Genomic DNA, 27,177 nt, shown 5'->3' on the forward strand with positions numbered 1-27,177 from the left:
TGCACCATGTCACAAAGCTCAAATCATTTCAAATTGGTTTCTTGAACATGACAATGAGTTCACTGTACTAAAATGGCCCCCATAGTCACCAGATCTCAACCCAATAGAGCATCTTTTGGGATGTGGTGGAACGGGAGCTTCGTGCCCTGGATGTGCATCCAACAAAACTCCATCAACTGCAAGATGCTATCCTATCAATATGGGCCAACATTTCTGAAGAATGCTTTTAGCACCTTGTTGAATCAATGCCACGTAAAATTAAGACAGGTCTGAAGGCGAAAGGGGGTCAAACACGGTATTAGTATGGTGTTCCTAATAATCCTTTGGGTAAGTGTATATATATATATATATATATATATACACACACACACAGTATCTCACAAAAGTCAGTAAACCCCTCACATTTTTATAAATATTTTATTACTGTATATCTTTTCAAGGGACAATGTTAAAGATATGAAACTCTGATAGAATGTAAAGAAATCAGTGTACAGCTTGTATAATGGTGTAAAGTTGATGTGCCCTCAAAATAACTTAACACACAGCCATTAATGTTTGAACTGCTGTGCCCAGAGTCAATATTTTGTGTGGCCACCATTATTTTCCAGCACTGCCTTAACTCTCTTGGGCATGGAGTTCACTAGAGCTTCACAGATTGCCATGGGAATCCTCTTCCACTCCTCCTTGATCACGTCACGAAGCTGGTGGATGTTAGACACCTTGCGCTTCTCCACGTTCCATTTGAGGATGCCCCACAGATGCTCAATAGGGTTTAGGTCTGGAGACATGCTTGGCCAGTCCAGCACCTTTACCCTCAGTTTCTTTAGCAAGGCAGTGGTTGTCTTGGAAATGTGTTTGGGGTCATTATCATGTTGGAATACTGCTCTATGGCCCAGTTTCCGAAGGCAGGGGATCATGCTCTTCTTCAGTATGGCACAGTACATGTTGGCATTCATGGTTCCCTCATTGAACTGTAGTTCCCCAGTGCCGGCAACACTAATGCAGCCCCAAACCATGACACTCCCACCACCATGCTTGACTGTAGGCAAGACACATCTGTCTATGTATTTCTCACCTGGTCGCCGCCACACACGCTCTTGACACCATCTGAACCAAATACTGTAAGTTTATCTTGGCCTCATCAGACCACAGGATGTGGTTTCAGTATTCCATGTCCTTAGTCTGCTTGTCTTCAGCAAACTGTTTGCGGGCTTTCTTGTGCACCATCTTTAGAAGACGCTTTCTTCTGGGACGACAGCCATGCAGACCAATTTGATGCAGTGTGCGGCATATGGTTTGAGCACTGACAGGCTGGCTCCCCATCCCTTCAACCTCTGCAGCAATGCTGGCGCACTTACACGTCTATTTTTAAAAGCCAACCTCTGGACATGACGCTGAGCACGTGCACTCACCTTCTTTGGTCTACCATGGCGGAGCCTGTTCTGAGTGGAACCTGTTCTTTTAAACCGCTGTATGGTCTTAGCCACCATGTTGCAGCTCAGTTTCAGGGTGTTAGCAATCTTCTTATAGCCTAGGCCATCTTTGTGTAGAGCAATAATTCTTTCTTTCAGATCCTCAGAGAATTCTTTGCCATGAGGTGCTATGTTAAACGTCTAGTAACCAGTATAAGAGTGTGAGAGCGATAACACCAAATTTAACACCAGCTCCCCAAGGACACCTGAGACCTTTTAATACTATTGAGTGACATGACAACGGGAAGAAAAAATGGGCTAATTGGGCACAATTTGAACATTTTCCTTTAGGGGTGTACATATTTTTGTTGCCAGCAGTTCAGACATTAATGGCTGTGTGTTGAGTTATTTTACACCATTATACAAGCTGTGAGTAACATTTTCCAATATACTTTCCATATATATATTTATATACATCATGCATATTTATACATTTGGAATCTGCATTAACTGTACATTTTCTGTTACATGTATAGAATTAGTTTCAGCTAAAACTCATGATCAATGGTGTTAGGGTACTTAGTGATAATTAGTTTCAGCCGAATCATTAAAACTAACAATGGACTATGTCACTCTCCTGAGAAGGGGTTGAAAAGTGTTACTCATTTATTTATTCTCTACTAGGGCACTAACTGCACAGACCAAACTGTTATCTTCTTGTACTGTTATAAAAATTCTAAATATAAACAAACAAAATACAGCTTTTTTTCTCTGAGGTAAATGAAAAAGTGAAGTTATTCAGCTGTTTAGTGTCACTATGCAGATGTTACTCCCAGTGTAGTTAACGAAATCTTTGGTTTAGTTCTCATTAAGTGGCCACACATCACTTCCACATTCCCGATTAGCCGCGTTGTCTGTTACCTAGCAATACTGAACAAAACGAGGCATAATCATGGTGTTTGCTTCGGTTATAGTTTATTATCTGCTGTGGTAGATCTGATTTATTCAAACACAATAATAAAGCTTTATATCCTCAGGAGCGATCATTACATTGTTTTAGCAATAATTTCACGGAAGTGAGTTCAGAACTAAATCGCTGCTCCTGCTCCATCTAAAGCACTGTCACACTAAAAAGACATCTGAGAAGTTCAGAAGCTTCAAATAAAATGAACGAACTAATGAATTTTCTCAAAACGTTATAAAATTAAGTAGGGCTAAATCCCTAAATCTCCTTATAAAATATTGCTGATTATCAACACAGGAATGAATGGCGAATTGTTGATATTTCATGGAAGTATATATATATAACTGCATATATGGAATGAAACCTGAGATAGTTACATATACACACTGAATGATGCATAGCTAGTATGCACGATCCCTTGGCCATCTGCTGAAAGAAATAAGAATTGCAGGTTGGAAAAGGCAGGAAACGGCATGACTGGCGTGCAGCTGTCAGCAATTTCACGTAAATAAGAGCAAAATAGCTTTATATTGGCTTTTACTGGTGCGATGTTGAAAATGTAAGCATGCTGGGTGATTAAGCTAACAGATCTAGGAAAAGTCATGAAAGGAGGGTCCTGAAATTTGATCGAGTGTGAAGTATCAACCCCCACCTATTGCGGTCAAATGACCGGTACTCAAATTCAAATTCAAATTTTATTTGTCACATACACAGTCATACACAGTACGAAATGTAGTGAAATGCTTATATGACTGCCATTGACCCTAAAAGAGAAATAAAGTTTACAAATAAGAAATAAATATGAATAAAAGAAATACGATAGAAAAATTAAATAGAAAAATTAAATAAAACTAGGAAAAATAGAAATAAAAATAAAAATAGAAATATGCTAGGAAAAACAGAACTAAAAATAAAAATAGAAATATGATGTACATAAAAATAAAAATATACTGTACAAATTGAAATATACTGTACTGAGAAATATACTGTACAAATTGAAATATACTGTACTGGGTGTGCAAATATGCATAGAACAAAGTGTCTTCGTGCAAAGTTTATTAAAGTGTCTTTGTGCACTGGTCCAGGATGTAAACGTAAACATGTAGTGTAGTTGTGAAGGTAGGTGTGCAAAGTTATTAAAGTGTCTTTGTGCAATGGTCCAGGATACACTTTAATAACTTTTTCTCAGCGCTTCTATTGTTGAATATATAGGTTTTTAGCCTGGACCTAAATACCGAGACTGTGTCTAAGTCCCAAACACTATTTGGAAGGCTATTCCATAACTTTAGGGCTTTGTAAGAAAAAGCTCTGCCCCCAGCTGTAGTTTTCATAATACGCGGTACTGATAAGCAGCCTGCATCCTTTGATTGAAGTAGGCGTGGCGGATCGTAAGAACCTAGCATTTCACTCAAATACTGCGGCGCGCGACTATTTAATGCTTTATATGCCAAGAGCAGTATTTTAAAATCAATGCAAAATTTCACACAGAGCCAATGAAGTGAAGATAAGATAGGTGTGATGTGCTCGTATCTTCTGGTTCTAGTGAGGACTCTCACTGCTGCATTCTGGACTAGCTGAGGCTTGTTTATGCACCTAATTGAACAACCAGACAGTAAGGCATTACAATAGTCTAACCTAGAGGTGATAAAAGCATCTAACTAGTTTTTCTGCATCGTTTAGCAACAATATATTTCTTATCTTGCCAATATTTCTGAGGTGAAAGAGTGCTATCCTGGTAATATTAACCACATGAGCTTCAAATGAAAGGCTAGAATCTACAGTATAATCACACCAAGGTCTTTTACTGTTGCACTTGATAGAAAAGAAAGGCCATTTAAAGTTAGTGTGATCTAAAATCTTACTTCTAGCTGTACTGTATGTAGTCATATGATTAGAATTTCTGCTTATCAGGATTTTGCAGGAGGAAGTTAATTAGCATCCAATCTCTTATGTCCTGCACACATTGCTTAACTATAGTAAGCTGTTTTTTCTCATCTGGTTTTGCTGGGACATATAACTGTCTCCTACGGATAATGTTGCCCAGAGGAAGCATGTAAAGGGAAAAAAAGCAGTGGGCCTAAAATTAAACCCTGTGGAACACCAAACTCCACTAGAGAACATGCAGAATAATCACCATTTAAGTCTACATACTGATAACAATCGGTCAAGTATGGCCTGAGCCAGATGAGGGCTGATCCCCTCTTATCTGACGTCGAGTAATATAAGCATAGTTACACAACCCTGATCAGAGGCCAATTGGAGGGCATGTACTACTTTAACGAGTGCTGTCTCTGTGCTATGATGAGGCCTAAATCCTGACTGACACAGTTTATGTATGCTATTTCTATGTAGATATAAGCATAGCTGCTCAGCTACTATCTTTTCCAGAATCTTAGAAATGAAGGGGAGGTTTGATATTGGCCTCTAACTGGACAGCTGACAGGGGTCAAAGTCAGTTTTCTTAATTATCGGTTTAATAACTGCTATGCTGAGTGAGGAATTAATTATTCTCAACAGGGGTTCTGTTATTGCTGGTACTACCTTTTTAAGAAAATGTGTTGGTGTAGGATCTAATATACAAGTTAATAAATTTGCAGAAGTGGTGAGTGAAATTAGTTCATTCTCTTGAAGGGGAGTAAAGTATTCTAGGTTCTGATCTGACATGACTAGTTTAACATCTGCATCAATTACATTGTCCATTTTCAAAGCCTCAATTTTATGCCTGGTGTTTACAATTTTATTATTAAAAAAGTTCATTGTTATTAGTGGTCTTATTTCTTGTTAATTTTGGTCTTAAATGGTGTTAAATAAAAATCTAGGATTATTTTTGTTATTTTCTATGAGTGGAGAGATACGTTGATCTAGCTACACTAAGAGCTTTCATATAGTTCAGGATGCTCTCCTTCCATGCTATTTGAAATACCAACAATTTAGTTTGACGCCATTTACGTTCTAATTTCCGAGCAGTTTGTAATAAAGTGCGTGTGTGGTAGTTATACCAGGGAGCGAGTTTCTTAACTCTAATAATCATAACTGGAGCTACTTTATCTAAGGTATACCGGAAAGACGACTTTAAATACTCAGTCGCCTGATCGGGTTCTGTGGGGTCAGACGGTGATCAAATCAAAGTAGATAACTGTGGAAGATTACAGCTAAAGCTCTGTGTGGTGATGTGAATGTGACGGTGTGGTGAAATCTCTTATGCTTAATTCGAAAAATATTATTAAAACTAAAGTGTGACCTGCTTTATGAGTGGGTCCTACTACACACTAACTTACTCCTACTGAGTCCAGTATGGACATAAATGCTGTTCTCAGAGGGTCTTCTGGATTCTCAAAATTAGTATTAAAATCTTCAGCAATTAACGCTTTGTCTACAGAAACGACTAGGTTTGAGAGGAAATCTGCAAATTAACAGAGAAACTCAGAGTACGGCCCTGAAGGTGCATAAATAATATTTAGTGGGATCGACTGAGCTGACTTCATTTGTAGCTACACATGTTATGTTACTAAAGAGAACTTCAAATTAATTAAATTTGTGTCTGTGTTTTTGGACGATAGTCAGATTATCATTATAAATAACTGTAACGCCTCCTCCTTTACCAGTTAACCGAGGCTGGTTTATGTAGCTGTATCCAGGAGGACTAGCTTCATTTAAAGCTACATACTCGTCCTGTTTAATCCAGGTTTCAGTTAAACAGAGTATATCAAACTCCTAAACCATGATAATTTTATTAACTATAACTGCTTTAGATGCAAGAGATCTAATATTTAACAGTCCTAGCTTCAGATCAGAGCTGCGCATTCAGTCTGATCCAAGTTTGTTCTTTGTTAATTAAATTACTAAAACAGACTTTCTGAGACTTGCTAAATTTTTGCTTAGCTCAGGAAACAGACACAGTTTCAATATGATGAACCCTGAGTGACAACTCTATGCAGCTAGCAGACGGTTGGTTTAGCCTGTCTGTCTGCTCCCTGGCCTGGGCTCTGGATTGTCACCAATTAACTGGGCCTCTTCTGAGAGTATGAGCTATACTACAGGAAATGAGAGCAGCACCTTCCCGAGTGGGATGGACACCGTCCCGCCCTAACAGGCCAGCTTTGCCCACAAATGTCTTCCAATTATCTATGAAGCCCACATTATTTTCCGGGCACCACCTGGACATTCAGCGGTTCAGCGACCATAACCTGCTGTAAGCTATGTCGCCACATCTCAAGGGGATGGGACCAGAGCATATTAATTCATCGGACATCGCCTTCGCTAGTTTAAACACTTCTGTAAAGTTACCCTTGCTAACCTCTTACTGACAAATGCGTATATCATAAGCTCCAGCATGTACCACTATGTAAGAGAGCCTGTGCTGTCATAAAACCCTAAGATTACCTGCTATGTCCAGTGCACTGGCTCCCGGGATACACCTAACCACTGCCGCTGGTGCCCCTAAAGGCCTGGCTAATTTCACATGTCTTAGTATACAGTCTCCTATTACCAGAGCTCTTTCACGTTTAGCATCACTGAGGAGAGCAAACCTGTTGGACGCGTGAAGCGCAGAAGAGGTGTGCTCCGGTGGGCTAGCCTTAGCGTTAGCTTTGGCTGAACGAGTATGCTGCCGAGTCGTCACCCACTCGCCTCGCTATGAGGGCTCTAATGCTGGAGTCGGGAGCTGGTTATCTCCGCCTTCGGCCCCCAGACTTTCCGCTACGGAAATAACGGTGCTCTCACACTCTTTAACCCTCTCTAAAGTCTGGTGGATGCGCTCCTCTAACGCTGATATCTTCTCCGCCAGAGTGCTCACTAACACACACCTATTACAAGTAAAATTATTACTGACAACGGAGGAAGAATGTTTAAACATCCTGCACTCCACACACTGAATGAGCTGTATGGTAGATATGATGACGTCGGAGTTTAGTTGTTTTTAGCCGAAAGAAACTCATAATTGCCAATCAGGATAGATGTATTGGGGTATGAGGTTATGGGATGAGTTACGTGTATGCCAGATTAAAGAGATGGCGTCTTGAGTCTACTTTTAAACTCAGAAACTGTGTCTGAGCCTCGAACACTGTCTGGAAGGCTATTCCAAAGCTTTGGAGCTAAATATGAAAATGCATAACCCTCTTTTGTAGATTTTGATATTCTGGAAAAATACCAGTAGTATAAGTCCGGAGTTTTGTGATCTTAAGGGATGTAGTAGATTGTAGCGTATCAGAAGACTGACTAGATTTGTGGGAGCTAAACCATTTAAAGCCTTGTATGTAAGTAATACTATTTTGTAATTAATTCTAAACTGAACATGTAGCCAGTGCAGAGATGATAATATTGGGGTTATATGTTGATTGTGTAAAGCTGCTTTGTGATGATGTAAATCGTTAAAAGCGCTATACAAATAAAATTGAATTGAATTGAATATGATCATATTTTCTGGATCCATTGAGACCCTGAGAGGATGCATTTTGAACTTACTGTAGCTTGTTTATTGAGGATGCAGAACAACCACCTAGTAATGCGTTACTGTCTAATATTACGCCCAGGTCTTTCACTGTCGAGATGATAGTAACAGTACATCCTTCTAAATGCAAGCTAAATTGTGAAAGCTGTTGTGTACTTGTTTTGCGGCCAATAAGTAATATCTATCATTGCAAAGTACACATGCTGATTAGATCACTGAATTGATTTGCATAGGTGATCTCGGGCAACACAGACAGTCCATCTGGGTGTGTACTTGGTCTGCAGTTTAGGAGATTACATACAGTACATACTCCAGACTTTATGGAGTAATGGCAAGAAGCAAGCCATTATTAAAAGAAAACCATAAAAAGTCCTGTTTGCAGTTTGCAACAAGCCATGTGGGGGGCACAGCAGACATGTGGAAGAAGGAAGATGTTTTTGGGCCAAATGCAAAATCACATGCATATACCAGAACCAGAACCTGAATAACCATTGTGAACACACCACTGTGAAACATGATTGTAGCAGCATCATGTTGTGGAAATACTTTTCTTTGGCAGGGTACCAGGGAGGCTGGTCAAAATTGATGGGAAGATGGATAGAACCAAATAAAGGGCAATCTAAGAAGAAAATCTGTTAGAGTCTGAAGTCTTTTGCAGACTCTAACAGATTTTCTTCTTAGATTGCCCTTTTATTAACACATCAATATGCTTTGATCTAAACCATTCCTTTCTAACTCTGGCTGTATGTTTAGCGTTGTTGTCCTGCTGCAGGGTGAATAGTCTGAAGTAGGACAACAACGCTAAACATACAGCCAGAGTTACAATGGAATGGTTTAGATCAAAGCATATTGATGTGTTATAATGGCCCAGACAAAGTCCAGACCTAAATACAATTGAGAATTCGTGGCAAGATTTGAAAATTACACTTCACGGGCGCTCTCCATCCAATTTGACTAAGCTTGAGCTATTTTGCAAAAAAAAAAAAAAAGGCCAAACATTTCACTCTCTAGATGTACAAAGCTGGTAGAGACATACCCCAAAATACTTGCAGCTGTAATTGCAGCGTACCTTACGTTTATCAATTGCACAAATCCCTCAACGGACTAAAAAGTGCCCCAAAACACACTACAATAGGGACTTTTGTAATGGTTTTACTGGGAAAAAGTTAGTGGTTCACAATGATATTTAATAGAAACCATTAAAATTTATGTGATGGTTTCTATAATGGACTGTTTTTTTTTTTTTTTTTTTTAGCAAAGTAAGCATAGCAAGCATCATAAGCAAGAAGGCTAACATACCTAAAAGTAAACGTTATACCACTAGCCATTGATTGATGACATGGATACCGTGATCATACAGAGAGAACTTTGTTGCATACCTTTATCTTTTGCTCATTTCTCCTCATCTTCTTTTTTTTTTTTTAAATTGGGCAACTGACAGCTTTGGCCTTTTTCTCTCCATCGCTCATGATCGCTGTGTGTTTATTTTGCAATCGACGATTCGACACCCCCCAACACTGTCACTCAAGACTAGAGTCAAGACCGAACGAATTCACCTCCGCACACACAATTTAGAAAAAAAAATAAAAACGTGAAAATTATAGGTCTGTATTTATTAGGGGTGTAACAATTTATCGTGTGATTCTGATGGGTAGCTCAAATTACTTCTTATTATTAACGTCACACTCCTAGTGTTTATAGTATTATGAATGAAATGTGTTACTTGGAAGAAAGTCAGGTGACTTAGTTTAGCCCATCCCCCTCCTTGTCCGCTCCATTTGGGAGAGGTGAACTGACCTCTGCACCCCCTCCCCTGGTGTGTGTCAACAGTCCAGACTTCTCATATCAAATTGTCCATTAGGGTTTTCAGTTATGTCAGATAGAAGCAAAGTTATCATTACTTTTTAACCGTATAAAATTTACCACTAGTGGAATATGGGAATGAAATCGCAAAAATGTCAGACTTAACAAATTTGTATAGTTGGTTAAACTCAAATCAAATTTAATTCAACATATAATTCAACATCTAGGTTGGGGGAAAAAATAGAAAAAGATGTCACTCTATATTTCACAATATTTACATTTATAGTATTAGTGGTGCTAGCGAAGCGTAGCACTACTATTAGAATATCTCACAGGCCTTATATTCTTTTTTCTTTTTCCGTACAAAGGTTTGGTGCGTAGTCCCGTACCGTTTGCCATGAACCCATAAAATGACCCATGCCATAATTTTCTCTGCAAGGACAAATTAACCGCCCCAAATAGTCATAACATTAAGACCAACTTTGATGGATTCTAGCAAAGAACAAGAATTTGGTAGAAATCTCAAATTCACCACATTTGAAGAGGCGTGCAAGCTGTGTCAGAACATACTCTGCAAGAGGGTATAAATTGTACCCCTGGGGCACAAGACGTGCACACATTTGCCCCATTGTCATATACAGTAATAGGGAATTTGGCCCATGACTAGTCCCATACCGTTTGTCGTAGACCCATGCAAGAGGTGTCAGATCATGTGACTTATTCGGGAATACGATGCTTGACATGATTTTTCTAAGGGGTGGGCTGGCATATTGCCCCTGCAGGGCAATACCTATAAACCTTATATAAATTAATGTGCTGATTATACTGTGTGCAAATCAAGTGTTAGAATTAGAGAGATGCTACCTTAAAAAAAAGGAACTATAACAGTTTGGAAATACTTAAACAAATGAAACATGTCATCTGCCAGAGCGTGAGGACTGGTATTATTGGCAAAAACCCAGCAAAGGCAAAAGATATGTGATGCTTTAAAAATCGTGTCAGCCGAAGAACACATGGCAAAAGTGGTTGGATGACTCATTAAAGGTAGCTGGAGGTAGCTTAGTGGTTAAGGCATTGGATTACAGTTCGGAAGATCCCAGGTTCAACCCCCACAACCACCAAGTTGCCACTGTTGGGCCCTTGAGCAAGACCCTTAACCCCCAACTCAGATGTATAATGAGATAAAAATGTAAGTCGCTCTGGATAAGAGCGTCTGCCAAATGCCCAAATGTAAATAAGGGCATGACCTCTTGAGGGGCAAAAAAGTATTTTGTGGGGCAAAAAAGTATTTAGTCAGCCGGCAATTGTGCAGGTTCTCCTACTTAAAAAGATGGGAAAGGCCTGTAGTTTTTATCATAAGTATACCTCAACTATGAAAGACAAAATAAAATAAAAAAACATACAGAAAATCACATTGTAGGATTTTTTATGAATTAATTGGTAAATTCTTCTGTAAAATAAGTATTTGGTCGCCTACAAACAAGCAAGATTTCTGGCTCTCACAGACCTGTAACTTCTTCTTTAAGAGCCTCCTCTGTCCTCCACTTGTCACTTGTATTAATGGCATCTGTTATCAGTATAAAACACACCTGTCCACAACCTCAAACAGTCACACTCCAAACTCCACCATGGCCAAGACCAAAGAGCTGTCAAAGGACACCAGAAACTAAATTGTAGACCTGCACCAGGCTGAGAAGACTGAATCTGCAATAAGTAAGCAGCTTGGTGTGAAGAAATCAACTGTTGGAGCAATTATTAGAAAATGGTAGACATACAAGACCACTGATAATCTCCCTTGATCTGGGGCTCCACTCAAGAGCTCACCCCGAACAACACGGGGGGACCTAGTAAATGACCTGCAGAGAGCTGGGACCAAAGTAACAAAGGATCCCATCAGTAACACACTGCGCTGCCAGGGACTCAAATCCTGCAGTGCCAGACGTGTCCACCTGCTTAAGCCAGTACATGTCCAGGCCCGTCTGGAGTTTGCTAAAGAGCAGTAGGATGATCCAGAAGAGGATTCTGAGAATGGCATATGGTCAGATGAAACCAAAATAGAACTTTTTGGTAAAAACTCAACTTGTGTTTGGAGGAGAAAGAATGCTGAGTTGCACCAAAGAACACCATACCTACTGTGAAGCATGGAGGTGGAAACATCATGCTTTGGGGCTGTTTTTCTGCAAAGGGACCAGGACGACTGATCTGTGTAAAGGAAACAATAAATGGGTCCATGTAACGTGAGATTTTGAGTGAAAACCTCCTTCCATCAGCAAGGGCATTGAAGATGAAAACGTGTCTGGGTCTTTCAGCATGACAATGATCCCAAACACACCACCCGGGCAACAAAAAAGCATTTCAAGGTCCTGGAGTGGCCTAGGCAGTCTCCAGATCTCAACCCCATAGAAAATCTTTGGAGGGAGTTGAAAGTTCGTGTTGCCCAGCGACAGCCCCAAAACATCACTGCTTCTAGAGGAGATCTGCAGGGAGGAATGGGACAAAATACCAACAACAGTGTGTGTGAAAACCTTTTGTTGAGGAACTGTTCACTGATGGAGACTTGGGTACAAAACAAGGAAATTTCAGTCCTTAAACGATTGGCTTAAAGCCAACATAGTGAAACTTTCACTTTTATTGAATGATTTAAACTTTTTTTTTTTACGTTCATCATGCTTTCATGGGTTTGACACTTGACTTCATTGTTTTTTTTTGATTAATTTACTGTTATTTTCTGTCCATTGTTAAAGTCATCCTCACACAGAAATTAGCATTTACTCTTTCCTCTACCTTACAAAAAGCATCCTGGTATGTAAAACAGCTAATAAATGAATATATACACATAAAGGTGAAACGGTTTACACACTGAAGCTTCATTCACAGCATGAAAGGGTGACATCTGCTGGTGAAAAGTGTGTGGTGCAGTGAAAGAAAGTCTTATTTGCTAGCAGTGCCATAAAGGAATGATAAGAAAGGAAAAGTCCAAGGACCTGTCAGTGACAACGTGCCCTTAAAAATGCTTTATCATGTTTTTGGAGGGTTTTGTGAAATATTCAAGGGGCACAAAACCACACTAGTGGCAATCCTCTATCTATCATTATCTATCTATCTATCTATCTATCTATCTATCTATCTACCTATCTATCTATCTACTATCTAGCTAGCTAGCATCTTTCCTTCAAATTAATATATCCTCTAAATATACACACACCATACTAAATATACACGCGGCCAAAATATATCTGAACACATGACATTTACAACCATATGTGGAGATGCTATCTATCTATCTATCTATCTATCTATCTATCTATCTATCTATCCACACACACACACACAATACCACATATACACATATGCAATTAACATGCATATGTCAGTAAACTAAAACATGTGTGTTAAATGTGTTAAATATGTTTTCAGTTTTAGTTTACTTTATTGACATATGCATATCAAATTGCATATGTGTATATGAGCACATATATATGTAGTGTATGTATATGCATAAGTAAGTGCGTGTATGTGTATATGTCGTATTGCATATATGCATGCCTATAATAATATTTATTATCTATTTTTTTGTTTAACTTCCACATGTAACTTGAGTGAAAATTGAGACGTTAATTTAACTATGTGAATGTATTATTATTATTATTATTATTATTTTAAGGAAGTTATTAGTTTATAACATGAAAGACAGATTATTTTACAAGCACACACGGCTGTGATGGTCAGGTATCCACTATCTCAATAAACCCTGCAGCCTGTATGGATCCGGTGACGTCATTAATGAAAACACGTACTCTCTCTCTCTCTCTCTCTCTCTGTCCCTCTCACACTCTGGGTTCCGGTTCCGGCTTTTTTACCGCAATGCATCAGACACAGATGGCGAATCCCAAATCGCTCCTTTAATGTACACATAGTGCACTGTTTATGGCATGGAGGCTATTCACACTTACCCTACATAGGGCACCTAGACAGGGCGGAGGACGTCATTTGTGTATATGTATATAAATAAATAAATGATAAAAATAAATAAATAAAAAATGTAGGCCAGTCCAGACCTGCTGGACAGAGGACACTGAGATACAGAGAGACAGTGTGTGTGTGTGTGTGTGTGTGTGAGAGAGAGAGGAGAGGCGCACGCACGATTTCTCTGTCGCGCGCATCACATCTGTCCGCGCGCGCTCCAGCAGATGCAAACAGCAGCCGCTCCTCCAACTCCACACACTTAACAACTGCGAGATTTTTTTGTTCCTTTAGAAGGTTATTACCTGATCTGTTACTGGCTTTCCATCCATCGACACACAGACGCGTAAAATCGGGGGGCGAAAAACAAACAAACAAACCGTTTTGCTTTTAATCCGCGCAGTTACGCATAGAAACCGACTCAACATTACATACGAGGTCGATCAGAAGATATAAATACAAATACAAAAATAATAATAATAACATCAACAACAATAATAACAATAATAACAGAAAAAACAACAAAAGGCAGAAGGGCATCGAGAGGACAGCATCGCCGGGAATCCCAACCAGTAACCATTATTGTGATTAAACCTCTGTATGTGCATGTGGAATGGATAGGATGCGTTAAAACGACATGCGTAACAGTCGCATGTCATGATTTTGGGTGCATTAAGATAATCAACAAGGCGACCCGCATGCTCCATTGCTACACGCTCCTTACAGAAACTCACTCCTCACTACGCATGCATGGACAGATTTCAATATTTGACATGTTTAATGTGTGTTTTAGGCGTAACTCTTTTGCGTGCAGATGTTTGTCCTTCACGTACACATCTCAGGATTGTGCATAGTCTCAGGTATTGCACTTTTTCTGAACAGGATTTCTAAAAAATGATATGCAACCTGCTTTCAACACTGTCATCCTCTTAAGAAACAGTAGTGTAATGTTCTATTTTCTTATTACGGTGTTAAATCAGACTGTACAAATATAGACGGATATATATTTATTTAAAAATATTAGCCAAAGAATTAAGCACTTTGAATGAAGCATGTGGAAGCTTTAATGCATGACTTTTGCACATGTACTGTATAGCATATGCGACTCTGGTTTTGTACTCTATAAAATAAATGAAATCAACCTGATTTGCACAGCCGAACCTAACCAAGTCTTCCATGGACACTTTCCCAGCTTGGTTTGTTTGATAGCCAGCTTATCAATCCCTGTATAGAATAAAGTTGTAAAGGTATAATCAGCCAAACTCCCTCCTCAATAGAAAAGTCTGAATAGGACCAGATCCATTCTCGCTTCTAAAACTACAGTGCTGCTGACTTAAACTAGACGACTCAAAGGCGCCAGTTTCCAGTGATACAACAGATTCCTCTTAAGCATCTCCCTTCCCTCTGCATCAAGGATGGCACCAACAGCACACCACTTCCTGTCAAGCATGACTGCCAGGTGCTTCCTGTTCCTGGGTGTACTCTGTGCTCTCTGGGGTGAGTCAACATTTTTCTCGCAGCAGTGTCTGGAAGACATTAAGGCAAAGTATTGTCTATAGTACATCCATTATGTAGTGCTTTAAAAAATCTCTTAAACGCAGCCTTATATACAGCAATCCACCTACCTAAGCATTCTTACTTGCCCCCAATTGCTCGGAGCTCTCTGTCGTAATGGAACCTTACGAGAAAGCAGCGTAAACAGACACGAGATAATACTTTTCAGTGAGATCACAAGCATGGTATAAAACAAAAAATATATAGAAACATACCATAGTTTATTAGGTTAATGACATGCAAACAATTCTACTTAGCTTGTAGAAATGTATAACTACTGTAAGCTTTAACCAAATAGGAAGAATAGGTCAAATCCAATATGCATGACACAGTTATAAGAAACCCTATAAATGAACAAATTGCCAGTTTATTAGGATTGGAATTTCACTGGAGCCTTACAACTCAATGATTATGCTATTGTTAGGAATTGAAATGTAATTGATTGATTTTGATATTGTTAAGGTATAGTTACGCAAAATTAATACTATGAAACATAATTAATTATTCATTAGTGCTTTTGAGCCTAAGTGCCCAGTTTATGCTGTAAGTATTTGGTTGCATACTGAGTACATTTAAATGGATATTTAGTATTTAGTGACATACTCAGTTATACTTAGATAAGTTAGCTTGAGAAGTATACAAAATCAATGGTAGGAATGGAAATCACCATGGATGACCCGATACGATATTATTATGATACCTATATGCTGATTCCATTTGTATTGCACAATATTTTACTGCAAACTTACTAAAGCTAAAAAAAAAGATTTTATTGAAATGTTGTACAAAAAGAATCATGAGACATAACTGAAACGAATTTTCCGCATAGCTCTTGTGAATATTGTAGATATAGTAGAAAATGGGAAACAAGACAAATATACTGCTTGCATTATATCAAATATGGAGAGAAATCTCATAAAATCTGTGACAACAGTACAATGAGCAGGAATATTAGGATATTGTCTGTATTCAGTATGCAAAAGTATAAAAGCAAAAGCACTTACCTATTAGTGTTTTCGTGATAATCTTATCACCTTGTTGCTTTAAGATTAATCCTATCTATTTAAAAATAAATAATATATGAATCAATAAACATTTATAGTATAATTATAATACAAAGAACCATATTCTGTCAATACAAAAACTAATAAAGTAATGATGTCTAATAAAATTCGTGTGTGTGTGTGTGAGAGAGAGAGAGAGAAAATAGTTTACTTAGTAGAGATATACATTGCAGCAATCTAGCGCTCTTGTGGGTATTTTTCCCCCTAGTGATGTTTTGCATCGAGTGTGGTTCTGTTTAAACTCTATATTTATCGATGTGCCCCTGTGTGTGCGCCAGTCTCCCTGTGTAACGGGGCGTGTGCAGAAGTGGACTCCGACACTGAAGCAGTAGCCGGGAACGGCTTTAAACTCGGCTGCATTTCCTGCAAGATGAGAGGAGAGGTGGTGGCCAGCGCTATTGCCGACTGGTATTTCAGGGCCAAGGGAGAGACAGAGTTTCTACATGTGAGTTCTGTATTGTATGTCTAACTTTTAGCAAATGTGTAAGAAAGTGAGGAAAATAATTAAAAAGTTGAACCAAGTAAGGAAAACAATGAATAACAGATTGTTGTTATTGATGAGTTCTGATTTTAGTTTATTAATGAATAAAACATCTTACTTTATTCCCTCAACTGTTTTCATGTTGTGGAGCATCTGTGACCTAGTTAGTTTTGTCAAGCAGTGATGCTATTACAGCATTAAACAGGTGTTTTTTTTTTTTTTAACATGCCTCTTTTTTCTCTCTCTTAAAGTTACTAAGATTTTCTCTTTAAAGGAAGTTTCACCCTATCAACAAACAAAAATAAATAAATCTGTTCATAAGACACTGATCAGCCACAACATTATGACCACCCTCCAAATATTGAGGAGGTCCCCCCGCCGAAACATGATTTCATTAACAAGTATCTTAGATGTGGTCTCCAGAAGTGATGCCTATGGCTAATACAACAGCTGTTTAAACCATCAGTTTGGAGGTTGTACATTTCTGTGCAAAAGTCTTGACCCCCTCATTTTTTTCCAAAAAGCCAAACTTTCTTGTTTTTTTGTTGTTGTTTTTTTTTTTTTTTAATGTTTTTTGGTTTATAGTAAAATCTTGAAAAATAGTTCTCAAGAGATCCTGAAAGACTTTTCTGTCTTTCATTTTCAGTCCAGTCCAGTCCACTATACCTGATCAGTTTCAGAGGAACGTTCTTTATGTTTTAAGTCACACAGTGATCTATGAATTTTTTTATTAATAATAAAAAAAAAACATCTAACAAGACATAAACCAGTGAGAAACAGGTGCAGATTATGACAGATTTATTTATTATTGATTAGTATAATGGTGATGCTGAATGCTGAGTGATTGGAACAGACAAGAGGGAAAATAAGGTTGCTGCTGAGATTGTCACATATTTTTTAAATAGTATCTTTGGGCACTTTGTAGTTTAAAAAAAACTCCTGTTTCTTTAATTTAAACTACATAATTTAATTCAATTTGAAGAAATGGATAGCTCAAGACTTTTGCACAGTACTGTACAACAGAAACTAAAACTAGATTATGGAAAAAACAAAAAACAAGCCTTTAGTAAAGGTACTGCAGACACCACAAAGCTTTAAAACAGCATAAAGAAGTGTTTGATGTGAAGCTGTTGTTGTTTTCATAGATCTATACTTATGACGGTGAGACGTCTATTATAATTGATGACCGCTTCGAAGACCGCGTGGCCTGGAATGGAAGTAGAAAGACCACCGATCTGCAGGATGCCTCTATCTACCTCCACAATGTAACCTTCAACGATTCGGGAGTATATCGCTGCTTTTTCCGTCGAACCCTCGAATATAACGCCTACCCGTATGAGACTACCATCAGCAAGGTGGTGCACCTGACAGTGGTGGCCAAAGGTGTAGTATTTTACATAAAACCAACTTATTTCAGCTTCCTGGGGTTATTAATACTGGATGTGTACATACAGTATGTGCATAAAGTCCTAACCGTTAAGCAGGCCGATTTTAGATCTTGTTTTTGCTTCTGCTCACACCTAGTGGCATTATGCAATGCTGCAACCAGAATCTATATCTGTTTAGCGTACCACTTGCGTTTGGATTTACACCTTATATATCAGGAACACTGGAAATCACTGGGGGAAAACAGAGGTAGAAATACAAGCATGCTCAACAAGGTGTTTGATGGTTCCTAAACCTTAGCGTCTCAAGTGGAGACGTGTGCACGACTTTATTTTTTTATATACTCACACAGTTATTGTTTTTGTTCCTATCTGGCTGAGATATTTTAATGACTTATAAACAAGTAAACCAGACATTTATCTCAATGAGCATGGTATCTGTTAGCACTGTAAGCTTCATATCTGACATTTTACAGCCCTGTAAAAATGAAACTTCCCACTCCCACTAGGACTATTTTTGTTATCTCCTATGGGATCCCAGACCTCAAGCACACTTCTAGAGTGAAATCAAATCTGTAGCTATATTTGTCCTTTTTCGTATTCGGTTACATCACTTTACAAGTAAACTATTCTTGGGCCATCATTTATCAATTGATAAAGAAGGATTACATTTTTCATTATGATTTTCGCATATGCAGCAGTAATATGTACTAATATGAGACTCTGCTTTTACTAAACACGTGAACGCCTAAATATGGACACACGACATTATTCTGTGAACTATGTACCATTTTACAGATAATTAAACATGAGAGCATTGGACATACTGTATCACATGAGCCTTTGCAGAAAACACACTCAAGTGTAGTATGTAACACTATGCACAAGCACAATGGCTACCCCAGGACTAGCTTGGATATGGCTGAAGATTTCGGATTGATTTTATACCAACAGACAGTGGTTAGGAATGTATACAAAACAGGGACTGGGGTAAAACTAGAGATGTCCTCGGTCAAGTATTACTCAAGTAAAAGTAGTCCTGCATTTACATATCAACTTGAGTAAAAGTACTAAAGTACTTACCTTAAAATTTACTTAAGCGACTCTCTGTCTCAAAGTAAATTTACTTAGTTACCTTCCACCTTTTCACACTATCATACCAACAGTGATGGGAGTGTCCTCTGCTTTCAAAAAGCTGGAACTCGTGCTGGATCATGTTTGGGACTATTTCTTTAAAAAGTGTAAGAAGAAAGCTACAGTAGGCTTTTCCGTTGGTTTAACATAAAGTGACCTGAGCAGGACGGCTCGAAGACTTAGTGGTTAGCACTGTTGCCTTACACCTTCAGGATCTGGGATCAGTTCCTGCCTCTGGTCTGTCTGTTTGCATGTTCTCCCCGTGCTTGTTGGGTTTCTTCCTGGTACTCCGGTTTCTTGCCACAGACCAAGGACATGCAGGTGAGGCTAATTGGTGTTCCCAAATTGCCCGTAGTGTGTCTGTCCAGGGTGTACTCTGCCTCGTGCCCTAAGTCCCTGGGATAAAGGATAAAATGGTATAGACAATGAGTTGATGATGACTTGAGCAAGTACAATCTGAGGTTTTAATTCATTACACTGGTTTAAGTTGAAGAGTCAGCTGAAATGGTATATTAGAGGTATGACAGAAATAGACATGTCGCACACCACTGAAGCTGTTCTTCCCTCCACCAGACTGAACGGCGAACAAGTTGGAAATGTAAAAACTTTTAAAAAATTATTATTATTACTCACTCGTAAATATTCACTTGTAATTATTCGAACACTTAGGTCAAGCTTACTTCTGCTTTCGAGATTATAATGTTTCAGACATGGTTGTTGGAATTAATAGAGTATAGTGGAGGAGTACTGTATGTTGAGAGAGTACGACCCAACGAAATAGTGTGTTTCGAGCAGGTTCCAGCTGTGCTAATGCTGACATTACACTTCCTTATTCCAAATTACATGGGGCATGCAATGTAATTCTCTCTTGCTTTTCCTCTGTCTTTCTTTCTTAGCGACACGCGGCACGGCCTCTATCATTTCAGAAGTAATGATGTACGTGTCAATCATTGGGCTGCAGCTGTGGCTGTTGGTGGAGATGATCTATTGCTACAGAAAGATTGCTGCAGCCGGAGACGAGGCCCTCAGAGCCAGCGCGTCAGTACCATCTTCACCTTCTCTTATTAGATGCCTACATTATACATAGACCTGCATTATTACTCTCCGTATTTCAGTAACTTACTGACATGTTCTCATACCAAGGTATGCCGAGCCAGTGCATCTCTTTAATATGCGGGAAGCTGAACATGCTCTCAGTTTTACTCAGACTAACAGAATTAAGAGCAATTGCAATCAATCAATTTTGCACTTTTTAGAAGGATGGATGTGCCATTTTCGGGAGCTATTATCATATTACAGTATGTATTTAATTATTGTACTGCAATTTGAAAAAAAATATAAAAAGTAAGAAAGACATGGGGCTTAACACCAGATATCTTTTCTCTGATAAAATAATGATAGATTGTGAGAAAGCAGGATTAACGTAAGGTTTAAGGTCAGGTAAATATAGTTGGCTAAATATGAGGAGTGTTCAAGTCAATTGCTTGATTGTGCAGAATAACAGAACACAGTAATGGGCATAAAAAACACCTTTATTTTTTTATATAATCTCCTGCTACACTAATGCAGTTATTCCAGTATTTTACTGGTTCTTGGATACCATCAAGGTAGAAAATATTCTCATTACGATGAAGCCATGTTTGGACTGCCTGCTTTATATCTGAAGCGCTGGCCTCCCAGGAACTCCTTCATGGAAATGGCTTGGTCGGAAGTCGCAATAACTGACAAGTTATCCATCGATTTTCCAGGATCAGGCGTTCCACTCTCTGAAGTGGCCTCCGAGCCACCTCGGCCAGTATTGTCATTCATGGACGTATAGCCTTTTTTTAAATGTTTGCACAATTCAAATGTTTTACTTTTGAGTCTGTGCTTGAAGTCTTCTGTAAATGTCAACCAGTGTAACGCCTTAATTCAGGAGACATTTCATCATGAGTCCTGGTTTGATTTGAACACTTCTCGTACCATCTTGTGATAAGTGGAGCAGTGGTCACTCTAACGGTTTAAGCTCTGTGTTGCTAATGGGAAAGGTTGGGGGTTTGAGTCCGAGTGCTTTCAAGTTGCTATTGTTGAGTTCTTGAGCAAGGCCCTTAACCCTATCTGCTCCAAGGCTGACCCTGCGCTCTGACCCCAGGAATACTGCATTTGACAAAATCATTTCACTGGACTGTAAGGCACATATGACAAATAATCAAATCTTTATTTATATTCATCTAATGACGATTGATTAGGGATTGTATAATTATGATACGTTTTTTTTTTCTCAATGCAATTCATTACACAATATGGTGTTTACAAGTCAGTCAAGATGAGTCATGTCATCACAAGTCCCGGTTTGACTTGAACACCTCTCATACGATAATAAATAGCTTTCATTCAGTTATTTTTAAAAACGAATCATGCAAAAAAATTTCAACTCTGGTAAGTGGCTATGATATAACCAAGATCCTGCCCACTGAAGTACCCCTCTGTGTTAGATAACACTGGAGTCTGCTTTGCTTTAAATGTTCTTTATTTAAGCCACGTCTGTTATTTTTTATTTTTCGCTGAGTACCACTGCATTCATATTGATTATTCTAAAGCAGAAACGATATGGGTCAGAATCCTGAGTTTTATATATCTCATATCAATTTATTGCGGTCCCATATTATTTAACCTGTGCGTGACGGCTTCTGTTCCGTATGTGTATTGCAGAGAGGAGTATTTAGCAATAGCGTCGGAAAGCAAAGATAACTGCACAGGAGTGCAGGTGGCAGAATAACAGAGGTGAGTGCAATGAAACGCACGAAACATACAGAAACATCATACTGCGTCAGATGAAATGGAAGCATCGACGGACTAACTGTGCACGTGAGAGCTTTTCGAAGGACAGCATGTACTCTCTGCTTTAGAGAGGCAGAAGAAGTAAAAAAAAATGCCAAGGTCAAGAGTTAGGAGTCGTCTCTGTTTGTTGTAGTCCATGGCTGGCTGTCGAAAAAGCTTCATCGAATTTCCACAGCTGCCAGCAGTAATCTCATTTCTAACTGGCATACTGTCATTTCAATTATTATGCAATTAATATCATGGCATGAGTCGTAGCAGCTGACTGGTGTCAGTGTGTAATACAGGTAGACAGTTAATTAAAAGAAGTAATTGATTTACAATAAGTAGCACATATTCATCGAACTGTTATAAAACCACACAGATTTCTGTTACACATTTGAAGCTTGTATAATAATCACTATAATAAAAAAAAACAAGATGGTAACATATTGACTTATTGATCTGTTTGTTTTCAGGCTTTACCTGCGTTACCCATATTTATCTCCACATCCCCGCCTTCTGCTTCTCCCTCACATCGTCACAAATATCCAGTCGGATTCTCTGCCCTTGTATTATTATTATTATTTTTTGTACTTATTAAGCAACCTAATCCGAGTCCTGCGGTGTTCCTGCGCTGTTGTGTGTTTGTTTATCTAGTTTAGCATGACATGCTTTCTGGATGAGTATTCATAGTATCAGTATGCAGTTCTGGAGTGCACTTCAGGATATCGGGATCAGGAAATGGATATTTGCAGAAGAAAAACCTGCCAGTTTGCATGAGTGTAATAATAGGGCATGATTAGACATTAGTCTCTCGAGTATATTGCACCTCATATGCTTTAATATAGAAACTGTATGAAATGCATTACCTACCTGCTGTATATATTAGGGTTGCCACCTTTTTGTCTTTTGTTTTTTATTCTTTCTTCCACACAGTCCTGTTTTACCTGGTGTAAAGTTTTTGTAATTAAGTAAGCATGAAACATGCAATAAAATCTTATTGGTCAGGTCGTTTATTGTTAAGTCATACTGTACTTCCACCTGTCCTGGACAAGTTTTGTCTTTTAGCACAAACAGATAAACAGAGCTACTATACAACAGGCTGTCTAAAACGAAGAAGCACAAAATGGATCAAGTTAGAAATCTGAAACAGAAGCCATGTTACGCCAGGAATCGGCATTCACTTTAATTTCAGATTGTCGTTAAGCTGACGCCTACAGTACAAGGGCAAACCAATTCTCATATAAAATCAAAGTCAAATACCAAGAACAGATCAAAGAAACAGTAACAATGTTTTTTTTTTTTTTTTTTTTTTAAACTAAAATGATGTTAATGTGTGTGTCTGGTGAAAAGGTGGCAACCCTAGTATGTATTCCTGTACTGATAATTAAAAAAATAATAATACAGTACTGAAAATACAGTAAGCAATAGTCCAATATTGCACTAGGGGTCAGTAAGGAGCAGTGAATTATGCACAGCCTTGTTCATTTTCAGGGCAATATTTCCCACGGTGTACTGACACGACGCCGTGCAACGCTATTGGTGCATGCGCTATGCTACACTGACATGCCAGGGGAACAGTCAGCTATACTGTAAGTTTGAGCCATTCTGTTCCCGTCATTTAATGCTGGAGCTACGTAGATCATACTGTACATATAAACCCTTAAAATGTGATGCAGCTGCATTCAGGCAACACGCAAAATGTAGATCCTCCAGGGCATTGTGCGCTTACTTGTTCATCCAAGTAAGAATTTTACTCTTCAGTCTAGACATTACTGGTAATATTCATTATTAATGACTGAATACTGAATACCAACTAGTGAATGTAATAAATCTAAATGAATATGATATCACCTCCTGCTAATGCAATGCAATATAAGCCAATAGTTTTCGGGCTCAAGTTTATGCACTTTAGTCTCTTTGGCAAATGCATGATCAATCAGCGAATAAGCAATGCAAATAATGTGTGCTAGACTCTCTATTTAAACCTATTTCTGCTATAATAATCCTCAACATATTTTTATGAAAAAAATATATATAAAGTGAAAAATGATGGAAACAGTGAAGGAAACCCTGATGATTGTGTATGTTTGGGGGGGGGGGGGTATTAAATTAAATTTGAATAAATAAAACATTTGTGTGTGTGTGTGTGTGTGTTCGTTCTACAGTGATGTTTCATGGATGAATGCACCAGGACACTGTCTTAACACTGTGGATTCTATTTATCACAGTGCAATGTGATTTAGTACCAACATAAAGCCTTTACATCAGCACTGTGCTCTATACTCCAGAGTTGGCTTATCATTTCAGTCAACATGCCGATTAAGTCACTGGAGTATTTAAGTACACCAGCATGACCCTGCTTTTATACAGCAGTTCCACAAACACTGTATATTATCTACAGATTAAGATTTGTTTATTTATTCAGTTATTTTTCTCCACCGACAAAAATCCTTGAACAGACTAACCACGACTGGTGGCTGAGCTGCCGACCAACAGTAAGTGTATTTAACAGGGTGAAGGAAGTTTAAACTCCATTGGCTACTATGTAGCCCAAAGTAAGGAGAATAAAATATGGAGGTGGTGGACAGTCCTGTACATCTCATATGTTTCTGTTCATATTTCATACTTACACTTTACAATTTAATCAGAATCAGAAAAACAAAAATTCATATTGTAAAAAGAAATTTCCCATAGGAAATAATGTAAATGCAGACAATCTGTTCCAGCTAAAATAATAGTAAAGTATAATACACAAATACAAAAATATTACCAATTTCCAACACTATAATCATATAAAAACACATTATTTATGATGCCCCTTGGCACTGGCTGCTTTAAAAACCAAACTGAACGTGGCTTTGTTTTCTTCTTGCTACCGGTCCTGATAGCATTCTTGGGACCCATGATGCTATGTCTTCCCTATGTCTTGCGAAAAATGTTGTGAGTTTACATTATTTGATCGGCTCAGTCGCTCGTATGCCAATAATTCTTCGCATGCTGAGGCAAATTTTTTGCAAACTTTTTGTCCTTAAGGTGAAAATACACAAGGCGTGGCTTTCGTATGCCGAGGTTTCACTGTATTACAGTTTAAAATATCAGCTTCACTAACTTCCAGGCTCCGGGTTGAATCCCAAATGGTGTTAAAAGCAAAGCTACTGTCTAGTGCAGCTATGTAGGATGTACAATCCCTTGTTCCACATACCAAGTAGTGCCTTGTGTTAGAACCTACACAACCTAAACAGAACAACATGAATGTTTTAGGGTCGATTCAGAATGACTTAGAAACGATTACTAGGTGGACAAAGTGTTGTTTAAGTTGACATAAAGTAACATTACCAGATGCTTTTTTTTGGTGAGGATGCTTCCGTGACTGGTTTTGGAAGTAAGTTTTGGCAGGCAGCTGCTCTCTCCTCAGTACTGCGGATCGTTACAGACCTTCTGCAGAAGTTTAGATAAGTTTCATTTTAAAATGAAAATATAATCTTAGATCTCTAAAGTTTCTTTGTTGGCCATCGCTAAGGTACTGAGTAAACAGAAAAACAGGAAAGAAGGCCTTTGTGTTTTCTACTTCAGCATCTTGCAGAAGGAAATTTAATTAAATTAACCCTGGTAATGTTATTAGAATTTTAGGACTTTCCGAAATTCATCAGTAAATAATTCACTTGGTAATAAGTGAATATGCACAAGTATACGCTTTTACTTTGTTACGTATTAAAGTTAACACTTTTCGTAAAGTGCTCTGAAACATATTTCTGTCTTTAGTATTATCGTTAATGTTTTCATGTTGCCATTATTTAAGTAGTTCTTGGTTTATTTTCACTTGTTTTCATTATTAGGTTTTATGTCTTGATGCCTTTATATGGTTTTGACTGTTATTGTCAAGAGTAAAAAGTAGAAACTTAAAAAGCAAGTATCATCAGGATGCCATATTTTTCACGGGTGCAAGCAGCCCAGGTTACATACAGGATTATGAAATAATGTTACAGAGCTAAATTCCCTATCAGTTGCTTGCCTCGTGAACATCATATCACATACAATGCACCTTGTGACTATCCTTCACGAGAATAAGTTGTGGTTAAAACTCTGGACACAAAACCTTGACTCAGGTGCATACCAAACACCTAAAACATGGAATACCAAAAAAATATCTAGGGTGTTAGTCTTCATCTAATTGAGCTAGGGTTCAATTTAGTATCGCTACAGGTTTATGATGGTCTGCGACAAAGAATGAAGTGAAGGGGGCGACACGCTTAGATTAACGTTGGTTAATTTTTGACATTCATCTTATTTTGAAACTAATAACATTTAAATGGATTGTGGAAGCTGTCACTGTCTGTTCTTTGCCCCCTGCTCGAATTTACACCATTTGCAACATTACTGAGAATGACGCACACCAGCTGTTGTACAGTCTCAAAGAAAATCTGTATATAATTCTGTTTTAAGACTGAAATACAAAGTACTTGTACTGCAGAATAAAAATTTATTCATTTTTAAAGCACACACAGAGGATAGATCAATGCAATTGCATTCCATTTCCTTTAAATACTTTTATAAATAAACATTATATAAATATAAATATATATTATATATTGGATATATTAGAATATTAGATAAAAATTCATATTATTCTAATACTATTTATTAATATTAATTATATATATAATAATAATAAAGATACTACTTTCAAAAAGGTATTATAAAAATTGCCTTATCCTATGCATAACAATAATATTACAATTATTATTGGTAGTTAATTGTATTCTTGTCTTATTGCATGGGATGCAAATATATACATCAATGAGAACAAATAATAAATTTCTATCAAATTTCTATCAAATTTATTTAATTATTGAGCTAAAAAAGACCAACTGCATGAAAAAAAAAAACGATAAAATGAATGGGAAGGTATCTATCTATTCAGATATCATGGTTTAAATGTAAGGAGCATTTCTCATAAAATGAATTTAAAGGGGAAGACATACAGGAAGCCCCTCACTGCGAACACTAGTTTGTCTTCCAGAGCTCTGTGCCAACGTGTCCATTTGAACCAACCGATGCATGACTGAACACAGCATGATTACTACAGATCCAGCAACAGATTTAATGCATTTCACAGCAATGTGGAATTTATCAGACATCTATTTTTTTTAAATAAGTAAAAAATTA

At 38.0% G+C, this 27,177-nt stretch overlaps 1 protein-coding gene across 17 annotated transcripts; it reads left to right on the plus strand.

Annotated features, from left to right (window-relative positions):
• Positions 1 to 13,762: 13,762 nt before the first annotated feature.
• scn1bb (sodium channel, voltage-gated, type I, beta b) lies at positions 13,763 to 23,019 on the plus strand. 17 transcript variants are annotated; one of them, XM_053514318.1, is made up of 8 exons: positions 13,763 to 14,189; positions 14,385 to 14,451; positions 14,869 to 15,088; positions 16,488 to 16,654; positions 17,836 to 18,073; positions 20,106 to 20,247; positions 21,901 to 21,972; positions 22,485 to 23,019. In XM_053514318.1, exons 3-7 carry the CDS (start codon positions 15,007 to 15,009, stop codon positions 21,965 to 21,967), a joined length of 696 nt encoding a protein of 231 aa, XP_053370293.1. In that variant the 5' UTR covers positions 13,763 to 14,189; positions 14,385 to 14,451; positions 14,869 to 15,006; the 3' UTR covers positions 21,968 to 21,972; positions 22,485 to 23,019. The 17 variants fall into 17 exon arrangements, with proteins under 17 accessions (XP_053370293.1, XP_053370289.1, XP_053370314.1 ...); XM_053514314.1 differs by having other exon boundaries at positions 13,763 to 14,175; XM_053514339.1 differs by having other exon boundaries at positions 13,763 to 14,175; positions 14,915 to 15,088.
• Positions 23,020 to 27,177: the final 4,158 nt, after the last annotated feature.

The sequence above is a fragment of the Clarias gariepinus genome, chromosome 2 (genome assembly GCF_024256425.1).
Source record: "Clarias gariepinus isolate MV-2021 ecotype Netherlands chromosome 2, CGAR_prim_01v2, whole genome shotgun sequence".
Classification (NCBI taxonomy): domain Eukaryota; kingdom Metazoa; phylum Chordata; class Actinopteri; order Siluriformes; family Clariidae; genus Clarias; species Clarias gariepinus.

Coding starts and splice junctions, on each gene's coding strand:
- scn1bb (XM_053514309.1), top strand. CDS start 14,342: ATGGACAGATTTCAATATTTGACATGTTTAATGTGTGTTTTAGGCGTA. Junction 15,089..16,487: donor TGTACTCTGTGCTCTCTGGG/GTGAGTCAACAT, acceptor TGTGTGCGCCAG/TCTCCCTGTGTAACGGGGCG. Junction 18,074..20,105: donor CCTGACAGTGGTGGCCAAAG/GTGTAGTATTTT, acceptor TTTCTTTCTTAG/CGACACGCGGCACGGCCTCT.